At 43.9% G+C, this 24,348-nt stretch overlaps 1 protein-coding gene across 2 annotated transcripts in view; it reads left to right on the forward strand.

Moving 5' to 3' along the window:
- The first annotated feature begins 8,156 nt into the window (after window positions 1-8,156).
- LOC124795013 (adhesive plaque matrix protein-like) overlaps window positions 8,157-24,348 on the forward strand; it is a 37,388-nt gene continuing 21,196 nt past the window's right edge. Inside the window, exons 1-2 of one of the 2 annotated variants that reach the window (XM_047258775.1) lie at window positions 8,231-8,273; window positions 8,489-8,536. In XM_047258775.1, the coding sequence (XP_047114731.1) occupies window positions 8,268-8,273; window positions 8,489-8,536 (54 nt within the window). In that variant the 5' untranslated portion in view covers window positions 8,231-8,267. Of the gene's footprint in view, window positions 8,274-8,488; window positions 8,537-24,348 lie in introns of both variants that reach the window. The other variant, XM_047258776.1, reaches the window with a different exon arrangement.

Here is a 24,348-nt window from a genome sequence, read left to right on the forward strand (position 1 = left end):
CTGAAGATACACTACCACATCAAGAAATATTGTGTGATGGATTTAATGGAGATGCTGGATTTTATTGTACACCACAAAAAGCAAGCGGAAAAAATCTTAGTAATAAACTAGGAAGTGAATCAATTAATTTTTTTTCAAATGTTTCTCGTTTATACTGTAAGTTTAGTAAATTCCATAAATCTGTTCACTTTTGTCATAGACGTTACTCAATATTTACAACAAACTAGACTATAAGTCATAATCAGTAATTTAAAAGTCTGTTATAGTCAGTAACAGTAAAATAAATTTATAAATATAATATAAAGTAATCCACAGAAAATGTAACAGTAACACCTCTGACTGTATCTAAACTCCTTTTTAAACCGCATTACTAAAATATTTATAACATATTTTGATTTAAAAAAAAAAGACTGTGGATAATGAATTGCGTGTGTCTGGTATTCTGTGTAATGGAGGAGACACATTACCTGAAAGTAAGCAGATGAGAAAACTACACTCCTGGAAATGGAAAAAAGAACACATTGACACCTGTGTGTCAGACCCACCATACTTGCTCCGGACACTGCGAGAGGGCTGTACAAGCAATGATCACACGCACGGCACAGTGGGCACACCAGGAACCGCGGTGTTGACCGTCGAATGGCGCTAGTGCGCAGCATTTGTGCACCGCCGCCGTCAGTGTCAGCCAGTTTGCCGTGGCATACGGAGCTCCATCGCAGTCTTTAACACTGGTAGCATGCCGCGACAGCGTGGACGTGAACCGTATGTGCAGTTGACGGACTTTGAGCGAGGGCGTATAGTGGGCATGCGGGAGGCCGGGTGGACGTACCGCCGAATTGCTCAACACGTGGGGCGTGAGGTCTCCACAGTACATCGATGTTGTCGCCAGTGGTCGGCGGAAGGTGCACGTGCCCGTCGACCTGGGACCGGGCCGCAGCGACGCACGGATGCACGCCAAGACCGTAGGATGCTACGCAGTGCCGTAGGGGACCGCACCGCCACTTCCCAGCAAATTAGGGACACTGTTGCTCCTGGGGTATCGGCGAGGACCATTCGCAACCGTCTCCATGAAGCTGGCCTACGGTCCCGCACACCGTTAGGCCGTCTTCCGCTCACGCCCCAACATCGTGCAGCCCGCCTCCAGTGGTGTCGCGACAGGCGTGAATGGAGGGACGAATGGAGACGTGTCGTCTTCAGCGATGAGAGTCGCTTCTGCCTTGGTGCCAATGATGGTCGTATGCGTGTTTGGCGCCGTGCAGGTGAGCGCCACAATCAGGACTGCATACGACCGAGGCACACAGGGCCAACACCCGGCATCATGGTGTGGGGAGCGATCTCCTACACTGGCCGTACACCACTGGTGATCGTCGAGGGGACACTGAATAGTGCACGGTACAACCAAACCGTCATCGAACCCATCGTTCTACCATTCCTATACCGGCAAGGGAACTTGCTGTTCCAACAGGACAATGCACGTCCGCATGTATCCCGTGCCATCCAACGTGCTCTAGAAGGTGTAAGTCAACTACCCTGGCCAGCAAGATCTCCGGATCTGTCCCCCATTCAGCATGTTTGGGACTGGATGAAGCGTCGTCTCACGCGGTATGCACGTCCAGCACGAACGCTGGTCCAACTGAGGCGCCAGGTGGAAATGGCATGGCAAGCCGTTCCACAGGACTACATCCAGCATCTCTACGATCGTCTCTATGGGAGAATAGCAGCCTGCATTGGTGCGAAAGGTGGATATACACTGTACTAGTGCCGACATTGTGCATGCTCTGTTGCCTGTGTCTATGTGCCTGTGGTTCTGTCAGTGTGATCATGTGATGTATCTGACCCCAGGAATGTGTCAATAAAGTTTCCCCTTCCTGGGACAATGAATTCACGGTGTTCTTATTTCAATTTCCAGGAGTGTAGTTCCAACATTAGCATATAAAAACATCCCAAGATATTCCGGTTGCCGGCCGAAGTGGCCGTGCGGTTAAAGGCGCTACAGTCTGGAACCGCGCGACCGCTACGGTCGCAGGTTCGAATCCTGCTTCGGGCATGGATGTTTGTGATGTCCTTAGGTTAGTTAGGTTTAATTAGTTCTAAGTTCTAGGGGACTAATGACCTCAGCAGTTGAGTCCCATAGTGCTCAGAGCCATTTGAACCATTGATATTCCGGTTGCAGAGTAATCTCAAAGAGGCGACTATAGGCCCTAATGCAAGAGAGGTATAAAAACACACATGCAGAGATCACGAAATATATTTATACAAATAAATGCACTTGATAATCAGAATAAATTTTCAAAAGACGTTGTGCTAAGCATGAAAAAATATTTAAATGATGCACTAGTTCATTATTTAACTCATGAAGTAGGACATGCCTAACAGAAATTTATTACAGGTAAGACAATTAATATTAAATGAGGAGTGCTAAATGTATTTGTGTCAGCGTGTCAGATCGGTTCTATACAAATATTAAGGCATGAGATTTTTACAGAAATTGCTTTCGGTCTGAGTGTTATATTCATGTATTACAGTCTATCTAGAGAAAAAATATAGTGGTAACATCAAAGATGTTCTGTGAGAGAGAAACAGTTGCCTAAATACTTAAGTTCTGTAGAGATCTCCCAACTTCAGACATAATTCTCATAGCATGCTAATGTATTTTGCAAATAAGCTTACTTCTAAAATGATTCCGTAATCTCCCCCACGAACCATGGACCTTGCCGTTGGTGGGGTAGCTTGCGTGCCTCAGCGATACAGATGGCCGTACCGTAGGTACAGCCACAACGGAGGGGTATCTGTTGAGAGGCCAGACAAACGTGTGGTTCCTGAAGAGGGGCAGCAGCCTTATCAGTAGTTGCGGGGGTAACAGTCTGGATGATTGACTGATCTGGCCTTGCAACACTAATCAAAAAGGCCTTGCTGTGCTGGTACTGCGAACGGCTGAAAGCAAGGGGAAACTACTGCCGTAATTTTTCCCGAGGGCATGCAGCTTTACTGTATGGTTAAATGATGATGGCGTCCTCTTGGGTAAAATATTCCGGAGGTAAAATAGTCCCCCATTCGGATCTCCGGGCGGGGACTACTCAGGAGGACGTCGTTATCAGGAGAAAGAAAACTGGCGTTCTACGGATCGGAGCGTGGAATGTCAGATCCCTTAATCGGGCAGGTAGGTTAGAAAATTTAAAAAATTGAAATGGATAGGTTGAAGTTAGATATAGTGGGAATTAGTGAAGTTCGGTGGCAGGAGGAACAAGACTTTTGGTCAGGTGAATACAGGGTTACAAATACAAAATCAAGTAGGGGTAATGCATGAGTAGGTTTCATAATGAATAAAAAAATAGGATTGAGGGTAAGCTACTACAAACAGCATAGTGAACGCATTATTGTGGCCAAGATAGACACGAAGCCTATGCCTACTACAATAGTACAAGTTTATATACCAACTAGCTCTGCAGATGACGAAGAAATTGAAGAAATGTATGATGAGATAAAAGAAATTATTCAGGTAGTGAAGGGAGACGAAAACTTAATAGTCATGGGTGACTGGAATTCGAGAGTAGGAAAAGGGAGAGAAGGAAACACAGTGGGTGAATATGGATTTGGGGTAAAGAATGAAAGAGGAAGCTTCCTGGCAGAATTTAGCACTGAGCATAACTTAATCATAGCTAACACTTGGGTCAAGTATCATAAAAGAAGGCTGTATACATGGAAGAATCCTGGAGATACTAGAAGGTATCAGATAGATTATATAATGGTAAGACAGAGATTTAGGAACCAGATCTTAAATTGTAAGACATTTCCTGGGGCAGATGTGGACTCTGACCACAATCTATTGGTTATGAACTGTAGATTAAAACTGAAGAAACTGCAAAAAGGTGGGAATTTAAGGAGATGGGACCTGGATAAACTGAAAGAACCAGAGGTTGTGCAGCGTTTCAAGGAGAGCATAAGGAAACAATTGACAGGAATGGGGGAAAGAAATACAGTAGAAGAAGAATGGGTAGCTCTGGGGGATGAAGTAGTGAAGGCAGCAGAGGATCAAGTAGGTAAAAAGACGAGGGCTAGTAGAAATCCTTGGGTAACAGAAGAAATATTGAATTTAATTGATGAAACGAGAAAATATAAAAACGCAGAAAATGAAGCAGGCAAAAAGGAATACAAACGTCTCAAAAATGAGATCGACAGGAAGTGCAGAATGGCTAAGCAGGGATGGCTAGAGGACAAACGTAAGGATGTAGGGGCTTATCTCACTAGGGGTAAGATAGATACTGCCTACAGGAAAATTAAAGAGACCTTTGGAGAAAAGAGAGCCACGTGTATGAATATCAAGAGCTCAGATGGAAACCCAGTTCTAAGCAAAGAAGGGAAAGCAGAAAGGTGGAAGGAGTATATAGAGGGTCTCTACAAGAGCGATGTACTTGAGGATAAAATTCTGGAAATGGGAGATACAATACTGCGTGAAGAGTTTAACAGAGCACTGAAAGACCTGAGTCGAAACAAGGCCCCGGGAGTAGACAAAATTCCATTAGAACTACTGACAGCCTTGGGAGAGCCAGTCCTGACAAAACTCTACCATCTGGTGAGCAAGATGTATGAGACAGGCGAAATACCCTCAGACTTCAAGAAGAATATAATAATGCCAATCCCAAAGAAAGCAGGTGTTGACAGATGTGAAAATTACCGAACTATCAGTTTAATAAGTCACAGCTGAAAAATACTAACGCGAATTCTTTACAGACCAATGGAAAAAGTGGTAGAAGCCGACCTCGGCGAGGATCAGTTTGGATTCCGCAGAAATGTTGGAACACGTGAGGCAATACTGACCCTACGACTTACCTTAGAAAATACACTCCTGGAAATGGAAAAAAGAACACATTGACACCGGTGTGTCAGACCCACCATACTTGCTCCGGACACTGCGAGAGGGCTGTACAAGCAATGATCACACGCACGGCACAGCGGACACACCAGGAACCGCGGTGTTGGCCGTCGAATGGCGCTAGCTGCGCAGCATTTGTGCACCGCCGCCGTCAGTGTCAGCCAGTTTGCCGTGGCATACGGAGCTCCATCGCAGTCTTTAACACTGGTAGCATGCCGCGACAGCGTGGACGTGAACCGTATGTGCAGTTGACGGACTTTGAGCGAGGGCGTATAGTGGGCATGCGGGAGGCCGGGTGGTCGTACCGCCGAATTGCTCAACACGTGGGGCGTGAGGTCTCCACAGTACATCGATGTTGTCGCCAGTGGTCGGCGGAAGGTGCACGTGCCCGTCGACCTGGGACCGGACCGCAGCGACGCACGGATGCACGCCAAGACCGTAGGATCCTACGCAGTGCCGTAGGGGACCGCACCGCCACTTCCCAGCAAATTAGGGACACTGTTGCTCCTGGGGTATCGGCGAGGACCATTCGCAACCGTCTCCATGAAGCTGCCCTACGGTCCCGCACACCGTTAGGCCGTCTTCCGCTCACGCCCCAACATCGTACAGCCCGCCTCCAGTGGTGTCGCGACAGGCGTGAATGGAGGGACGAATGGAGACGTGTCGTCTTCAGCGATGAGAGTCGCTTCTGCCTTGGTGCCAATGATGGTCGTGTGCGTGTTTGGCGCCGTGCAGGTGAGCGCCACAATCAGGACTGCATACGACCGAGGCACACAGGGCCAACACCCGGCATCATGGTGTGGGGAGCGATCTCCTACACTGGCCGTACACCACTGGTGATCGTCGAGGGGACACTGAATAGTGCACGGTACATCCAAACCGTCATCGAACCCATCGTTCTACCATTCCTAGACCGGCAAGGGAACGTGCTGTTCCAACAGGACAATGCACGTCCACATGTATCCCGTGCCACCCAACGTGCTCTAGAAGGTGTAAGTCAACTACCCTGGCCAGCAAGATCTCCGGATCTGTCCCCCATTCAGCATGTTTGGGACTGGATGAAGCGTCGTCTCACGCGGTCTGCACGTCCAGCACGAACGCTGGTCCAACTGAGGCGCCAGGTGGAAATGGCATGGCAAGCCGTTCCACAGGACTACATCCAGCATCTCTACAATCGTCTCCATGGGAGAATAGCAGCCTGCATTGGTGCGAAAGGTGGATATACACTGTACTAGTGTCGACATTGTGCATGCTCTGTTGCCTGTGTCTATGTGCCTGTGGTTCTGTCAGTGTGATCATGTGATGTATCTGACCCCAGGAATGTGTCAATAAAGTTTCCCCTTCCTGGGACAATGAATTCACGGTGTTCTTATTTCAATTTCCAGGAGTGTAGTTTAAGGATAGGCAAACCTGCATTTCAAGCATTTGTAGACTTAGAGAAAGCTTTTGACAATGTTGACTGGAATACACTCTTTCAAATTCTAAAGGTGGCAGGGGTAAAATATCGGGAGCGAAAGGCTATTTACAATTTGTACAGAAACCAGATGGCAGTTATAAGAGTCGAGGGGCATGAAAGGGAAGCAGCGGTTGGGAAGGGAGTGAGACAGGGTTGTTGGCTGTCCCCGATGTTATTTAATCTGTATATTGAGCAAGCAGTAAAGAAAACAAAAGAAAAATTCGGTATAGGTATTAAAGTCCATGGAAAAGAAATAAAAACGTTGAGGTTCGCCGATGACATTGTAATTCTGTCAGAGAGCGCAAAGGACTTGGAAGAGCAGCTGAACGGAATGGACAGTGTCTTGAAACGAGGATATACGATGAACATCAACAAAAGCAAAAGGAGGATAATGGAATGTAGTCGAATTAAGTCGGGTGATGCTGGGGGAATTAGATTAGGAAATGAGACATTTAAAGTAGTAAAGGAGTTTTGCTATTTGGGGAGCAAAATAACTGATGATGGTCAAAGTAGAGAGGATAGAAAATGTATACTGGCAATGGCATGGAAAGCGTTTCTGAAGAAGAGAAATTTGTTAACATCGAATGTAGATTTAAGTGTCAGGAAGTCGTTTCTGAAAGTATTTGTATGGAGTGTAGCCGTGTATGGAAGTGAAACGTGGACGAGAAATAGTTTGGACAAGAAAATAGAAGCTTTCGAAATGTGGTGCTACAGAAGAATGCTGAAGATTAGATGGGTAGATCACATAACTAATGAGGAGGTACTGAATAGAATTGGGGAGAAGAGGAGCTTGTGGCACAACTTGAATAGAAGAAGGGATCGGTTGGTAGGACATATTCTGAGGCATCAAGGGATCACCAATTTAGTACTGGAGGGCAGCGTGGAGGGTAAAAATCATAGAGGGAGACCAAGAGCTGAATACATTAAGCAGTTTCAGAAGGATGTAGGTTGCAGTAAGTACTGGGAGATGAAGCAGCTTGCACAGGATAGAGTAGCATGGAGAGCTGCATCAAACCAGTCTCAGGACTGAAGACAACAACAACAACAACAACTCGTTAGGGAGACGTGCAGAATAAACTAGTTTCTTGATGTTTACATCACTTATAGCGGAAATAGTGCGAACTGCAAGCGTACCTGAAATAAGGTGCTTAATTAGTTCTGAGGTGTGATTTTTCCAAGGGCTGGCCGTTGTGGCCGAGCTGTTCTAGGCACTTTAGTCCGGAACAGCGCTGCTGCTACGGTCGCAGGTTCAAATTCTGCCTCTGGCATGGATGTGTGTGATGTCTTTAGGTTAGTTAGGTTTAAGTAGCCTAAGTCTAGGGGACTGATGACTTCAGATGTTAAGTCCCATAGTGCTCAGAGCCATATGAACCATTTTTTTGATTTTTTCCAAATAAGGTTGTGGTCTGTCTGTATTCCCTAAATCGTAACATTACCTACTCCTCGTATTTCAGTTCGGTGAGGAGCACTGAATAGTATGACCGCATCACGTCAGAGCTCCAGAATAATGCATTTGCGTTGGTCTATGCAGTCCAGTTTGGGATCCATGTCTATTCCGGCCACCCTGTAAACACGTCGCTGTTCTTCATGCAAAAACTTCGCAATGTTCCACCAGTTTCGACCCCGTAATCATCCATTTCAAACGTAAAAAATTATTCCACTTTCCTGAACTGACTCACGTTCGCGTGTTGAGCGTACTATCGGGAGAGAAGTGACTGTTGTTGGCTAATGAGTAACCTTCGGAATAACCTTCGCCGCTCATTAATGTCGAGCAAGTTCCCTTTGTGACTGCCTGCCTGCAGTGTTATCAGTGAGGAGTATGCTGGGGGTTCGCCTTGGCTGATAAGCTGGTGGCACTTAAAAGAGCGCAGGTCTGTCGGGGAAGGATATTTGCTCAACACCGCCGTCAAAGCTGGGAGTGAGTGTGTAGCACTCAGTATGCAGGTGAGAATGACTTTGCCGTTTTCTTTTTTTCGTTGTAATTGGACTATTCTTCTTCTCTCCATTCTTCTAATAGGAAGGAATAAAGATGTAACTACTTCTAATAGGAATGTACGAAGTTTGTCAGTAACAGCTCTAGTTAGAATTGTAGGGCACATGCCGTCTTGTTGTGTGACGCGGATTGTATGTACATGCTCTTGTACCCTTATTGTCCCCAGCTGTATGCAGTTTCATTTTCGAGTGGTGCAAGGAAAAAAAAACGTCCGGTAAGCATCTGTGTAAGCTCCAGTTTCATTTTACTGTCAGTGTGTTAAATACAGCGTAATAATGGAGAAAGTAAAATAGATTGAGGGAAGAACATGACAACACCATGCAACGAAATATAAACATAGCACATGGCCAAGGAGGGAGCTGCTACAACTAGAAAGGAGAAAGAGCAAACAAGTTTGAGTGAAATGGTAACAGAGGTGTGTAGTGAGTTAAATCTCTTCAATTATTTTTTATATATGTTGTTACTGATATGAGGATGTCAGGTTTAACTACTGCTGCACTCTATTAACTCTGTCAGTCTTCACACGTCAGAAACGTTGATATGAAACACCCTTCACCAGAATACGTAACATCAAGACTAAAATCTTGTGAAACAGCAATTATGGAATTGATTTGTATGGTTCGTAACATCTTAGGTTATTTGCGCAGCTAATCATTTATGACTACAGCGTTTCCCCATTGACTGAAACAAGCTAAACTTAAGACTCTGTGCAAGAATGGGGATAAAAATTTCACTTTTGCCAACTCGTTTAGAACTATTCATAGAAAATATGTTTAAGCAGCTTTTCAATTCTATGTGCATAAAAATATTTTCCATTTCAAATTTTGGATTTGTAGAACGCTACTTAAACGAACAGCTATAATGTATGTAACTAATTAAATAATAAACTACAGACTCCCAACATTTTCTGTCTCTTTTCAGAAGCATTTCACTGCGTAAACCATAATATACTCTCTATAAATTATAATATTATAGTGCCACAGAACTGCTGCAAAATGGTTCACGTCATACCCTCAACAGGTATGACGTAAATGCGAAAATCGCACGAACGAGATTTTCACTTGTCATCCGATTGGGAAGTAATTACGCGTCATACCTCTTCAACAGGAAACAAATTACGTAAATACGAAAACCCCACGAATGAAATTTTCCATCGTCATTCGATTGGGAACTAATTAGCTGTGTTTAAAGCCTCACTTGATCTCTTTTCTTGTATGCCAGTAGTCCCTTTACCAGAGATTTATTCCGATAACATTTATCCTCTTTAATTTTCTAATCGCATTATCGTCAGTGAATACTTCATGACTAACACATTATCTCTGGAATAACAGAGATACAACTATATCGTGTCACCGTTCAATGATCTAAGAAACTTGATGGGATATTATTACAGTGATTCAACATTTCGTGTCACTAATCAGTGAAAGGGTCTTATGTAATCCGTAAGACTGCATGAAATCCTATACAAGATAAACTTTTGAAACTTACACAAAACAGATTTGCACCATACGTTAATTCTACAGTGAGATACGTCCCAGTTTCTAGTCATGGCATTCGTAAATCTACACGCTACAGAAGAAATGTTTGCTTTTGCTCAGCGCTGATATTATCCTCAAAATTCTTACCTTTCAGAGTTACTTTGCCATCCTTAAACTCAGAAAACCTACTGCTAATTCCTTAGCAAAATCTGTACAAGCGATTAAGGACTTAGAAAGTAACTGATTTCTCTCGCTCGTGAAGGATCCAAAGGAGCTGAAATATCAAGCTCCTCTCCTAGAAACAGTTCATTGCATAGTGCTGCTACAATGGAGCATACCATGTTTCTAGGAAATGTTTCAATTATTTAGGGAGGGTAGCATGGAACTTCCGCGGAGCCACAAGCGTAATAGAGATCAGGGCATAATGATAGTCAAAATTCATTATCTTCAAAGGATGCAGAAACTGTAACGCATTTATTTTCTTAAGTATCGTGCGGTGCAGCTACTCACACAAGTCCATCGTTGGCTGTAATTATTGTATGACAGCGAAACTTCTTAGATATTCTGATGCGTTAATGCGGAACCGATTAACGCTGAAAAAAAAACATGGTTCCGATTTTGGTCACCCGCTGCATATCATGCGCTGTAAACGCAGGAAAGACTTAGAGCAATGCTTCCGTCTGCATTGGATTAGGGGCAGGAGGTGGACACAAAACATCAAACAAAAGAAAAGCCATAATGTCGATTTTATTATTAACCGCCACTTACATAAAATGTGCAGCTGAGCACCAGAGACATCGACGAGATGCTGTATACCACCAGACTTTCACCTGCTGACCAAAATTGGAACTAATTTTTTTCCAGTGCACATCGGCGCGTTAGTATGCCTAACAAGTCTCGTCGCTACACGATAATAATGACCCACACTGGGACTCTGGCAGGTAGCTGCACTTCAATTGTAACCACACGCTATCTTAGCCATATACGCCCCTGGGAGCTGAATAGTCAGCGCGACGGAATGTCGTACCTAACGGCCTGGGTTCGATTCCCGGCTGGGTCGAAGATTTTCTCCGCTCAGGGACTGCGTGTTATGTTGTCCTTATCATCATCATTTCATCCCCATCGACACGCAAGTCGCCGAAATGGCATCAACTCGATGGGAGGCCCTAGCCACACGGCATTTCCATTATCTTAGCAATCAATGAGAATTTTTTCAGTTAAAAGTAAAATACAGAGAAAAAGGATGGTGAAATACGTCACTAAAGATAATTTTTCCTCTGGTTTATTATTAACAGCTGTAGGTAATTAATTTTGCATTTTATTTTTCGGAGAACAATACATGCTTTTTACAAGTAATTAACATCCTTATGCATCACAAAACTGTACAGATAAACATAAAGCAAACAATGCAATAATCTTGACCCGAGTTCACAAGTGAAATAACCAAATATTAACACATCGAGATTAGCTTTAACGAGTGACTACCACTTTGCACTTAAAACATCCGACGCTGAGCTTCCTCCGACAAGCTGGATATTCGTTCCTACAAAACTCACGCCTGAACTTGTTGTCATCTTCATCGAGCACCGAAGTGTGTTCACCAGTCCACCCGCTACACATCTGGCATTTCAACCACTAGCAGCTACGGTGCGTGAATGGTCTCCAGTGTGGTAATATCCAAATTAGGCTAATGATCGCGGAGAACTGAATAAACAGGAGTAATAAAATACATCGCTGCCTTGTGGAGTAAAGGTTAGCCGATGTCGGAGAGGAACAAGGTAACGAAGAACGAACGAATAAAACAACCATCTAAAATGAATTACTGAATAAATAAAGTAAAATAAAGATGGTTTTGTAGGACCACTCCAGAGTATAATTATACTTTTGAAGGATTGTTATAAACCAGGTAACTGCACAAAAAGAGGTGCACGCTTTTGGCACACAAATGTTCGCTATTAATTTCATAGGTACTGAGAACAGAATAAAAAATTTTAATGCCCACATACTTTACATTAACAGCCCCTGAAACAATGTCTTTCTTTGGTGAAATATCGAGGAAAGGAACTGAGTGAAACAATTTTCCGCACATGTTCTCAGACTCAAGCGGACAGGTTTCACTGGATGATGCTACAACTATGGGGCAGAAGAGATTTCGCGGACCAACAAGGTGAAGCTCGGCTTTTTAGCAATGTAAAAAACGATGCATGCTTGATGTCTTCGATATGGGCCTGCTCTGTCACCTATTATACAGGGTGTTCATAAACAGTATGAAAAGCTTGTAAAAATGTTGCAAAGTTGGTTGTGCTGTGAAGTAACTGCTAAGAAAAAAATGCGGTACATTGCGCCGTTTCCGACTTAATTAGTATTGACGTTACCGGATCAGGTAGTTGCACGCGCAAATTAAGACAGCCTGCCATAAACAGTGTCATCAATCGTGTTCTTCGTACATGCATGTGCAAAGGTACTTTGCGTCGTAATTCAGAATAAAACAGACAATGCAATATCCTATTTATTCGCCACACCGGGAAAGCGACCTTCAAATAAAATGTCTCATTTTTCCGGGAATATACATAATAGATGTACGAGTGTAGGTCGTAGAGGCGTAGTGGACAACATACGGAAGTTTGAGTCCAGCCGTGAGTCTTGCACGGGTAGCCAAACGACAAGGCGACGTCTCGCGATAAGCGGGAAATCCGGGTTCGAGTCCCAGTCCGGCACAAACGTTCATAGTAATTTCATTCTACAGCTGATGGTTGTCAATATTCGCAATTGAGAAAACATTTAATGTTCTTCGTGTGGTTTCCTCAAATCGAATAAACGTAGCTTTTGCTCAAAGGTACATTGTAGCTGGTAATGAGCATTTCAACAAGAGGTAACTCACAGACCGACCAACGTCTGTGCATTACCGCATTTTAGTGCGGACAGGTGAGTTTCCGCGCGCAACCACCTGATTGACTAACGTCAATCCCAATTAAATCTGAAACGGTGCAACGTATCGATTTTTTTCGTAACAATTATTTCTCAGCACAACCTACCTTCCAACACTCTTAAGACCTTTTCAGACTGTTTCTGATCACCCTGTGTACGCACAAACGACCACGTGAACAAATCTTAACAAATCTGAGCAAATCTGTGTGTGAATCTTCGTCTTCTCACGTCGGAATTCCCGCAACTTTATTCATCAAAACTCAGTAGGTTGTTCTCATCCGTGGAAGATGTATCGTCGAGTAGACTGAAAGCAATATGATACAACTGTAAGTATTCAGTAACGTAAATACTGAAAGCTCTTTGACATTCTTTGTGGACAACAAACATAGGTGGTCTACTATTAAAATATTGCAGCTATCTGTGGGATTTCAACGTTAAGTGCAAACAATGACACCTGATGGTTAACGTAATAAAATATCATATACTGTTGGTAAGCAGACGAAAGGATTTAAAATCCTGATTTTCCAAAAGTAAGAGCGAAAATAACTTTCACATGTTGCGTCACTGCCATGTAACATAGCCGGCCGCTGTGGCCGAGTGGTTCTAGGCGCTTCAGTCAGGAACCGCGCTGCTGCTACAGTCGCAGGTTCGAATCCTCCCTCGGGCATGGTTGTGTGTAATGACCTTAGGTTAGTCAGGTTTAAGTACTAAGTCTAGGGGACTGATGACCTCAGACGTTAAGTCCCATAGTGCTTAGAGCCATTTGAACCATTTGACTACAGCCGTTATGAAACACAGGAAATGTATTTGCAGTTGCGAATATGGACAACCATAGGCTGTACAACAAAATGACGGAAGTGAAAATTTTTGCTGCGCCAGGACTAGAAACCTGATTCCGCTTATCGCGAGCGGTCGCCTTACCATTTGGCTATCATAGCGCCATCGACGACCAGACCCAAAGTTTACGTCGTCAAGCATGTGTCTATAACTTGCACTCGTACATCCACTATATACACTACTGGCCATTAAAATTGCTACACCATGAAGAAATGCAGATGACAAACGAGTATTCATTGGACAAATATATTATACTAGAACTGACATGTGATTACATTTTCACGCAGTTTGGGTGCATAGATCCTGAGAAATCAGTACCCAGAACAACCGCCTCTGGCCGTAATAACGGCCTTGATACATCTCTGCATTGAGTCAAACAGAGCTTGGATGGCGTGACAGTGCAGCTTCAACACAATACCACAGTTCATCAAGAGTAGTGACTGGCGTATTGTGACGAGCCAGGTGCTCGGCTACCATTGATCAGACGTTTTCAATTGGTGAGACATCTGGAGAATGTGCTGGCCAGGGCAGCAGTCGAACATTTTCTGTATCCAGAAAGGCCCGTACAGGACCTGCAACATGCGGTCGTGCATTATCCAGCTGAAATGTAGGTTTTCGCAGGGATCGAATAAAGGGTAGAGCCACGGGTCGTAACACATCTGAAATGTAACGTCCACTGTTCAAAGTGCCGTCAATGCGAACAAGAGGTGACCGAGACGTCTAACCAATGGCACTCCATACCATCACGCCGGGTGATACGCCAGTATGGCGTTGACGAATACACGCTTCCAATGTGCGTTCACCGCGATGTCGCCAAACACGGATGCGACCATCATGATGCTGTAAAGAGAACCTGAATTCATCCGAAAAAATGACGTTTTCCATTGGTGCACCCAGGTTCGTCGTTGAGTACTTCACCGCAGGCGCTCCTGTCTGTGATGCAGCGTCATGGGTAACCGCAGCCATGGTCTCCGAGCTGATAGTCCATGCTGCTGTAAACGACGTCGAACTGTTCGTGCAGATTGTTGTTGTCTTGTAAACGTCCCCATCTGTTGACTCAGGGATCGAGACGTGGCTGCACGATTCTTTACAGCCATGCGGATAAGATGCCTCTCATCTCGACTGCTAGTGATACGTGGCCGTTGGGATCCAGGACGGCGTTCCGTATTACCCCCCTGAACCCACCGGTTCCATATTCTTCTAACAGCCATTGGATCTCGATCAATGCGAGCAGCAACGTCGCGATTCGATAAACCGCAATCGCGATAGGCTGCAATCCGACCTTTATCAAAGTTGGAATCGTGATGGTACCCATTTCTCCTCCTTACACGAGGCATCACAACAACGTTTCACCAAGCAACGTCGACCAACTGCTGCTTGTGTATGAGAAATCGTTTGGAAACTTTCCTCGTGTCAGCACGTTGTAGGTGTCGCCACCGGCGCCAACCTTGTGTGAATGCTCTAAAATGCTAATCATTTGCATATGACAGCATCTTCTTGCTGTCGGTTAAATTTCGCGTCTGTAGCACGTTATCTTCGTGGTGTAGGAATTTTAATGGCCAGTAGTGTACTTCATCTATGTCGTCCTTAAGTTTTGCAGAGCAGTTTATTTTTGCCTATCTTTCACCCACATACAAAGGTATCCAACTGGAGCAGTTTAATTACAGAATATTAGATAGTTATATCTGTGTGTAAAGTAGATGTAACACTCTAATTTATTGGAAGTTTCCTGAGGAGGTGTATTTCGTTCACGAAGAACATGAATACTGAAGTCTTTCTCTTGACGTGACTTGTTATTGTATTTGGTGAGATCTCTCAGGTTTTCTCGGGGTGCCTGGTTAATGGTGTGCACCCGAGAGTCACGTCTAGTTGTTACTTCTATTTTATGTGTAATATATCGGCGAACGACCCTGCATCTTGTTCACATGCTGCGAGTTCTCATAATAGCATACTGGGTGTTTCAAAAATGACCGGTATATTTGAAACGGCAATAAAAACTAAACGAGCAGCGATAGAAATACACCGTTTGTTGCAATATGCTTGGGACAACAGTACGTTTTCAGGCAAACAAACTTTCGAAATTACAGTAGTTACAATTTTCAACAGATGGCGCTGCGGTCTGGGAAACTCTATAGTACGATATTTTCCACATATCCACCATGCATAGCAATAATATGGCGTAGTCTCTGAATGAAATTACCCGAAACCTTTGACAACGTGTCTGGCGGAATGGCTTCACATGCAGATGAGATGTACTGCTTCAGCTGTTCAATTGTTTCTGGATTCTGGCGGTACACCTGGTCTTTCAAGTGTCCCCACAGAAAGAAGTCACAGGGGTTCATGTCTGGCGAATAGGGAGGCCAATCCACGCCGCCTCCTGTATGTTTCGAATAGCCCAAAGCAATCACACGATCATCGAAATATTCATTCAGGAAATTAAAGACGTCGGCCGTGCGATGTGGCCGGGCACCATCTTGCATAAACTATTAGGTGTTCGCAGTGTCGTCTAAGGCACTTTGTACCGCCACAAATTCACGAAGAATGTCCAGATAGCGTGATGCAGTAATCGTTTCGGATCTGAAAAATGGGCCAATGATTCCTTTGGAAGAAATGGCGGCCAGACCAGTACTTTTTAAGGATGCAGAGACGATGGGACTGCAACATGGGGCTTTTCGGTTCCCCATATGCGCCAGTTCTGTTTATTGACGAAGCCGTCCAGGTAAAAGTAAGCTTCGTCAGTAAACCAAATGCTGCCCACATGCATATCGCCGTCATCAATCCTGTGCACTATATCGTTAGCGAATGTCTCTCGTGCAGCAATGGTAGCGGCGCTGAGGGGTTGCCGCATTTGAATTTTGTATGGATAGAGGTGTAAACTCTGGCGCATGAGACAATACGCGGACGTTGGCGTCATTTGGACCGCAGCTGCAACACGGCGAATGGAAACCCGAGGCCGCTGTTGGATCACCTGCTGCACTAGCTGCGCGTTGCGCTCTGTGGTTGCCGTACGCGGTCGCCCTACCTTTCCAGCATGTTCATCCGTCACGTTCCCAGTCCGTTGAAATTTTTCAAACAGATCCTTTATTGTATCGCTTTTCGGTCCTTTGGTTACATTAAACCTCCGTTGAAAACTTCGTCTTGTTGCAACAACACTGTGTTCTAGGCAGTGGAATTCCATCACCAGAAAAATCCTCTGTTCTAAGGAATAAACCATGTTGTCTACAGCACACTTGCACGTTGTGAACAGCACACGCTTACAGCAGAAAGACGACGTACAGAATGGCGCACCCACAGACTGCGTTGTCTTCTATATCTTTCACATCACTTGCAGCACCATCTGTTGTTGAACATTGTAACTACTGTAATTTCGAAAGTTTGTCCGCCTGAAAATGTACTGTTGTCCCAAGCATATTGCAACAAACGGTGTATTTCTATCGCTGCTCGTTTAGTTTTTATTTCCGTTTCAAATATACCGGTCATTTTTGAAACACCCTGTACATCGCAAAAGGGAAGCAACAACAGGGTTGTTGTAATGGTGCTCTTATAAAGTTACACTCGTCGATGTCCTTGCTGTAATCAATCATGGAAATATGTTAGATCTTTGGCAGCCAAGTCTGTACACATTTGTCGTTGTTCTCTCAGACATCGAATCAGTTGGTTTAAAGTAACAATGATCAACAGCCTACAAAGTACTGAAAGCAAAAGAGACTAAATGTTCAGCAACTTTGTACGTGGTAACTATCTCTCACAAAAGCTAAAATTTATTGATTTGGGCAAGGAAAAGCTGTTTTGGCACAAGTGAAAGCGAATAGTTGATCAGGATATTCAGAAATGTATTCTTAGCAGGAAAAATAGCTGAGGCCCCGATTGGCATACAAACAGTATCGGACAGCATCTTAAGAAACGGTGCTTGTTACAACACAGGCGAAAAGTGAACCGAATAGTCCGAATAGGCAGGCCAGAATAAAAAGGTCTCTGCTACCTGACCAGCAATCCACGTAGCCTCCAATAATAACCGTAACAAAAAAACTGTTGCGAAATTTTCCGCAGAACCGTAAGAAGCTTACGTCATATCTTAAGACAGCCCAAATTAGAGCCACTTACTACAGACAATGAGATCAAAACAAATAACAAAACTAAAGTTAAATTGATCAATATTTTCTTAGGCTGTTTCTTCACAAATGAGAATAAGGAATATCGCCGTGGTGACATACCGCTGCAGACATGAGATACGTAATAAGCAAACGTGTTGAAAAAAAAAACTCTGCAGTCACGTCCAGAGGACAGCACGATGCCGAACTGCTATATCCTCTACTATATGGAGCCATTAGGGTGCGCTTTAGAGGGGCTTGGGATCGGTACAATGCTCAGCCAATCGTTATTGGCTTTCCAGACGTTGGAGCCGCTAATTCTCATTCAAGTAGCTCCTCAGGAAGCATCAGGAGGCTTAGTGGACCCCATTTCTGTCCTCCTACCAAGGAGAATTCCGATCTGTATCGGGAATCGAAACTCGGTCTTCATGTCAGTTAGACGCGCAGCCCACTCGGCTATAGAGGCGAACAGTCAAACATACTGCTGTTCAAAAGCAGCGTAAATTGCTGAAATTAAACAACACCTCGACGGAGCATCTACCAGATTCTATGCAGAATTTGTGTATGCTATCGACTATAATTTACAAAAGATTTGTTAAGCAGAGAACTATTCTTTAATCTTGCAGAAAAGCATTGGCAACACCCCTCCCCCCTAAAAAAAAAAAAAAAAAAAGGCAGCGAAACGTAGACCCAGAATCACGACTCCACGTGACACACTTCTGACAGCCTCAGGTTTATAGAATAAAGTTCAAGTGGTTAACACGCCTCTTCTCTGCGCGGGAAGAGCGATGGATTCGGAAAATATTGACCACATTGAACCCAACTTGCAATATTCACGCATTACAGCAGAAGAACGTTGGGTATTGGTAACCAGGACGATTCACTGTTTGTAGTATCGGAAAACTTCCGATTCTGTGTCACATTGGCTCATGTTAATATGTTCGGATTGGATATACAGCTAGGTTTTACAACCGACTGAGAACGTCATGTTGGAAGAAATCACCCAGTTATTTTGAATGGAAAGTGTTCTGCACAGAAGTGATATTGTGTGTACTCCAGGGAAGTATGAGAGGGTTGTTCATAGGATACAGTAACGAATTTTTCGGTAGCACCAGTCTCTGCAAAAGTTTTATCCTTTGAAAATTACATTTATTTTAATAAAATATTGCGTCTGGCAATTAGGTTATAACGCAGAGAAATGCTAAGTCAGTGTTTGCGTAACATTCGAGTAAGCTGACCTTGGTGCGTAGCGAGGATTTAGGTTGAGCAGTAAACTTGTAGACCACGAAAATATTTAACAACCCTAAACAGTCACCTAATTGATTCATGAAAATATTTAACACACACATAACGATTGGATCCATGAACAAAGAGGGTAACATCTCATTACCAAATTTTGCATTTTACAACAGGAAGAACACTTCAAATTTAATGCGACAAATATACAGTTCCGACCCACTGTATTGGCCTCTTGGAAAAGGAAGCCACAACTGAAACTGAGAAAAGGTAGACTGAAAGACGTAAAACATAAAATCTTAGGGCCAAGGTTTCGGCCACAAATAACCTAAATAGTGAAATTCTAAGGATCCATTTTAACAACTGAGCAACAAGCTACTAAATAAAGAAATCTAGATAATAAAAACAAGGAACCTTAAAAGAACTAAGCAACAAGTAAAATTTAAGATTTTTTTTTTTAATTATAAAACTCAAGGCTTATGATCTTAGCTGTAGGTAATGAACTCTTTAAGAACGTTTATATAAAACTAACCTACTGGAAAACTTCATGAATTTAACTAAGCTAAACTTTACAGCGAACTCAATGACTCTGTGGCTGCTCCACAGCAGACAAATGATTTATAGCGAACAGCTTGCGTACTTCCGATAGTGCACAACAGTTCACAATGAGGTGAACGCAATATTCGAGTTCCACAACTTACAGTTCGTGCTAAGATTAGTGTTCAACAACCTTATGCAAACAGCACCCTGCCAAACGACCCTTCCAGCGGTTTGGGTCAACAGTTTCCGCAAATGACCCCCTCACCTGCGGCCACTATTCTGCAGAGTTTACCATGTCATGCCTCGTCCCAAAATAACCAAGTACGTTCGACTTCCAACTAATGACTCAGCTCTACGAAGATCCCACCGTGTAACGTAAGTCACAAGTGATGCCGGGCATGAGTAGACACAGGCTGCCCAGAGACGAGTGAGAATGAGGTTTGCCCCTTGGACCTACCAGACTCGGGCATCAACGTTACCACGGTTGCACCCGCGCTGTTTACGCACACTACATGCAGGTCCACAGACAAACATTGACTGGTGCCGAGAACGAGCCTCAGTCGTGAGGCAGAACTTCACTGTTTCGCTTCCCGGGCCGACTAGTAGCGAGCTCCTCACCTCACCGTTAAAAGAAGCCTCGCCAAAATCCACGGCAGTGCTAAAGAGCGGCAGCTGCCAACTTTAGGCGAATGAGAGCACACATAAAATCGAATCGAGATATCGCATTCGAGATCGACCCAGCACCAAACTGTCTCAGACCTAACTGTCTTTTCTTTGGAACCGAACTTTTATTTTTTTCATATTTGATCCAATGTTTCATCATAGCTATGATACAGAGATCACAGCATAAGAGGTGGAATCTGAACTAAATTCGTGTGTGGGAGGCTCTCCGAAGAAACAACGACTGGCCAAGCTTTTTTCGTGAGCACATTCACAGAATTTGGCTCTACAGTTGATCACAGAACGAGTCCTGAACCCCCACCACCGGCACTAAGTCATTCTTCCAATCAATCCTACTTCAGGTAGAAGAGCCTAGTATACAAGAAGAATTTCACTGGCAGTTGTAGAAACCCTCTGCTCTTTCCCCACTGCGATGGCCGTCACTTCCTGGCCCAACCTCGCTACCCCTCCCAATCGTAAATACTTGAAACCAATATCATCCTGCCTAATCTATTAAATGTAAAGTGACACCCTCACCTACCAAATCAGAACTCAGCTCATGAATTCCCTCGGCCGAAGATATCACCACGAAAAACAAAATTATGTATGCTGATTCCTACTTTCTCCGTCCGAACAGGCCTTGAAAGGCCCAACGGTACTGACCGACCACTGTGTCATCCTAAACCGATAGGCGTACTGAATACAGACATGGAGGGCATGTGGTCAGCACACCACACTCCGTGTGTTGTCCGTTTATTTGACTGGAATCCCTATTTCTAGCCAAGTAGCTGCTCAACTGGACTCACAAGAGCTGAGTGCACCCTGCTTGCCAACAGTGCTCGGAAGACCCTAATGGTCACCCTCCCAAGCATTAGCTAGGCCCGACAGCGCTTAACTTCTGTGATCTAACGGGAACAGGTGTTTCGACTGCGTTAAGACCGTTGGCTTGGTATCCTGAACTACATTCCAAACATCTCTACAGTGTCCCATGGAGTCAAGGCATGTGTTGCTTTTATTGAGAACAATATTCCCAGCAATCTCTTTATGATATTTTAAGACAAGTGAGAAAGAGGCCTGCACTTGGGTTTCCCCCATTGACCTTTTCTCAGACTCCACACTATACACCTAGCCATATCAGAGATTTATTTTACAATATTTGACGTCGCTCACACTTTAAGAAGGAGAGTCTATAGTAAATATGAAGGAAGACGTCATCTACAGTTAATTGTCTCACTGGAATCACGATAAATCCCAACTGAAATTTGTTCCGAGAAAAAAAGAGTATTAATAAATTTCCGTTTTCTATTGGGACATAAATTTCACATAATTTATTTTTGTTACATCAGTAAAGTAGCCTTTTATCTACAAACGTACAACAGGCTTCATGTGTAATTTTTGACATTTTTCATCTTTTATCGTCACTTTTCAATCCTCTTGCATAAAAATAGGCAAATCTCCTGTCTTATTTTATTTTTTATTCATCTATCACATTCCGTGGAACAATACAAGCCTAAGTTATTTGGTCATGCAACGAATCAGAACATATTTTGCTTATCAGAAAATTTATCACCAATAGAGTTTAGCAGGTAATAAAACAGGAAAATTGTGAGAGAGTATACGAATAAACAACATTTACTGCGAGGAGTTTCTATACTGAACAGAAGAAGTGGTCCACAAGGAAATCTTACAACTTGCATTTGAATACTGGGGGCTCATCCCCCAATTCTTTCAGTCCTGCTGGAGTCCTACTTAAAATAAAACCTTCTGAATATTACACACCTTGTCTTACAACGCTCGAAGTGAACCGGTTTACGGTCTAGACTCCACTGAAGGACTCCATTGGAAGGAACACTTAGAAAATGTTCTGGGGAAGGCTAACCAAAAACTGCGTTTTATTGGCAGATCACTTAGAAAATGTAGTAGATCTACGAAGGAGACTGCCTACACTACGCTTGTCCGTCCTCTTTTAGAGTGCTTCTGCGCGGTGTGGGATCCTTACCAGATACGACTGACGAAGTGCATCAAAAATGTTCAAAGAAGGGCAGCACGTTTTGTATCGTGAAATATGGGAGAGAGTGCCACAGAAATGATACAGGATTTGGGCTGGACATCATTAAAAGAAAGGTGTTTCTCGTAACGACGGAATCTTCTCACGAAATTCCAATAACCAACTTCCTACTCCGAATTCGAAAATATTTTGTTAACACCTACCTACATAGCGAGAAACGATCACCACGATAAAATAAGACCGGCTTCTGTGGCCGAACAGTTCTAGGTGCTTCAGTCTGGTATCGCGTGACCGCTACGGTCGCCGGTTCGAATCCTGCCTCGGGCATGGATGTGTGTGATGTCCTTAGGTTACTCAGGTTTAATTAGTTCTACGTTCTAGGGGACTGATGACCTCAGATGTTAAGTCCCATAGTGCTAAGAGTCATTTGAACCATTTTTGATAAAATAAGGGAAATCAGAGCAAGCACGGAAAGACATAGGTGTTCGTTCTTTCCGCTCGCTAGGAGAGATTGGAATAATAGAGAATCGTGAAGGTGGTTCGATGAACCCTCTGCCAGGCACTTAAATGTGATTTGCAGAGTATCCATGTATATGTAGATGTAGAATGAATGTTTCAGTGTATTCTGAATGAGTCAGTACTGTTAACAAGCCGGCCGAAGTGGCCGTGCGGTTAAAGGCGCTGCAGTCTGGAACCGCAAGACCGCTACGGTCGCAGGTTCGAATCCTGCCTCGGGCATGGATGTTTGTGATGTCCATAGGTTAGTTAGGTTTAACTAGTTCTAAGTTCTAGGGGACTAATGACCTCAGCAGTTGAGTCCCATAGTGCTCAGAGCCAGCCAACTGTTAACAACAAATCTCTTGATGTGCATATAGGGATGGCAGATTCAGAATTCCGGGACCTCTGAACGAACTGACACCGTTAATTAGACTGACCGCCCTTTTCTGGGCTAAGAATATTCTTAGTGATTGCACAGAATTGCCCCAAAAGATCAACTTAAAATCTTTTCTTAACAGTGCACGTCTATCATTTTATTACACAAAATGAAGTGTGAAGAATGAAAATCAGAGAAAAACTGCGTGTTTCTGAAACGTGTACCTAGGTCCATGACAGTTAATATCCTAAATGTTAAAGTGTTTTCAGTCCCCTATTTCTGCACAATTTATGGTAGAAAGGTGGTTTCTGTTTCGTAATGGACAAAATAACAGCAGTGAGATTTTGAACGACTTTTTACATCTGAATTCAATCCACCCGAATATCGTTTCATGATGAAGGTCGAAAAGGATTACTCCTTTCCCTTCCACGATGTGGTAGTCAGGAGAGAGGTGGTTGGTGCTATTTGTAGGAAGCCTACTCACACTGACTTGTATCTGCATGCTGACAGTTGTCACTATCCGGCTCAATGTGAAAGCGTACCTTGTACCTTGGTTCAAAGGGCCCTGTCATCTGTGAGTTTGTTAGCGGAGATATCCCATGTCAAAGTCATCTTTAGTCAGAAGATTAATAGTGAAAGACAGGTTAGATGTGAGTTGTGCTACTGAAGAACTGTGCCCCGGGTGAATGATGACAATACCGAGATGGCACCTTTTTGCCTTACGGAGCATTTCGAACAGGATTGGTAGTATTTTGAGGAAATATGATTTCAAGTGTCTTTTTCGACTCTCATATAAGAGCGGGATGATCTTGATTTGCGTTAGGCGGATGTTCAAAATGTTCAAATGTGTGTGAAATCTTATGCGACTTAACTGCTAAGGTCACCAGTCCCTAAGCTTACACACTATTTACCCGAAATTATCCTAAGGACAAACACACACACCCATGCCCGAGGGAGGACTCGAACCTCCGCCGGGACCAGCTGCACAGCCCATGACTGCAGCGCCTGAGACCGCTCGGCTAATCCCGCGCGGCTAGGCGGATGTCTGCAGTATTCCTTGCAGTTGCAACATGTCACATATGTATCAGACTATCAGGTCTGCTGTGGAACACCGGTGTACTGAGCATAAGCGGCACACACACTTACAACAGCCGAGCAAACCTGCCACTGCAGATCATTGTCTTGACATCGGCATGCCATTCTGGCATGAACTTCCAGCTACTGGGATAGTGATATTAAGGAAACGGTTGAATTAAGTTAGCAGGTAGTCTTACAAATAGAGATGGTGGTTTTTGTTCAAATTCTGCATGGAATCCTGCTCTCATTGGTGAAAAAACGGAGGGACAGAGTTTATGTTATCTCACCTGTCAATTA

This window comes from Schistocerca piceifrons, chromosome 4 (assembly GCF_021461385.2).
Source record: "Schistocerca piceifrons isolate TAMUIC-IGC-003096 chromosome 4, iqSchPice1.1, whole genome shotgun sequence".
Lineage (NCBI taxonomy): Eukaryota > Metazoa > Arthropoda > Insecta > Orthoptera > Acrididae > Schistocerca > Schistocerca piceifrons.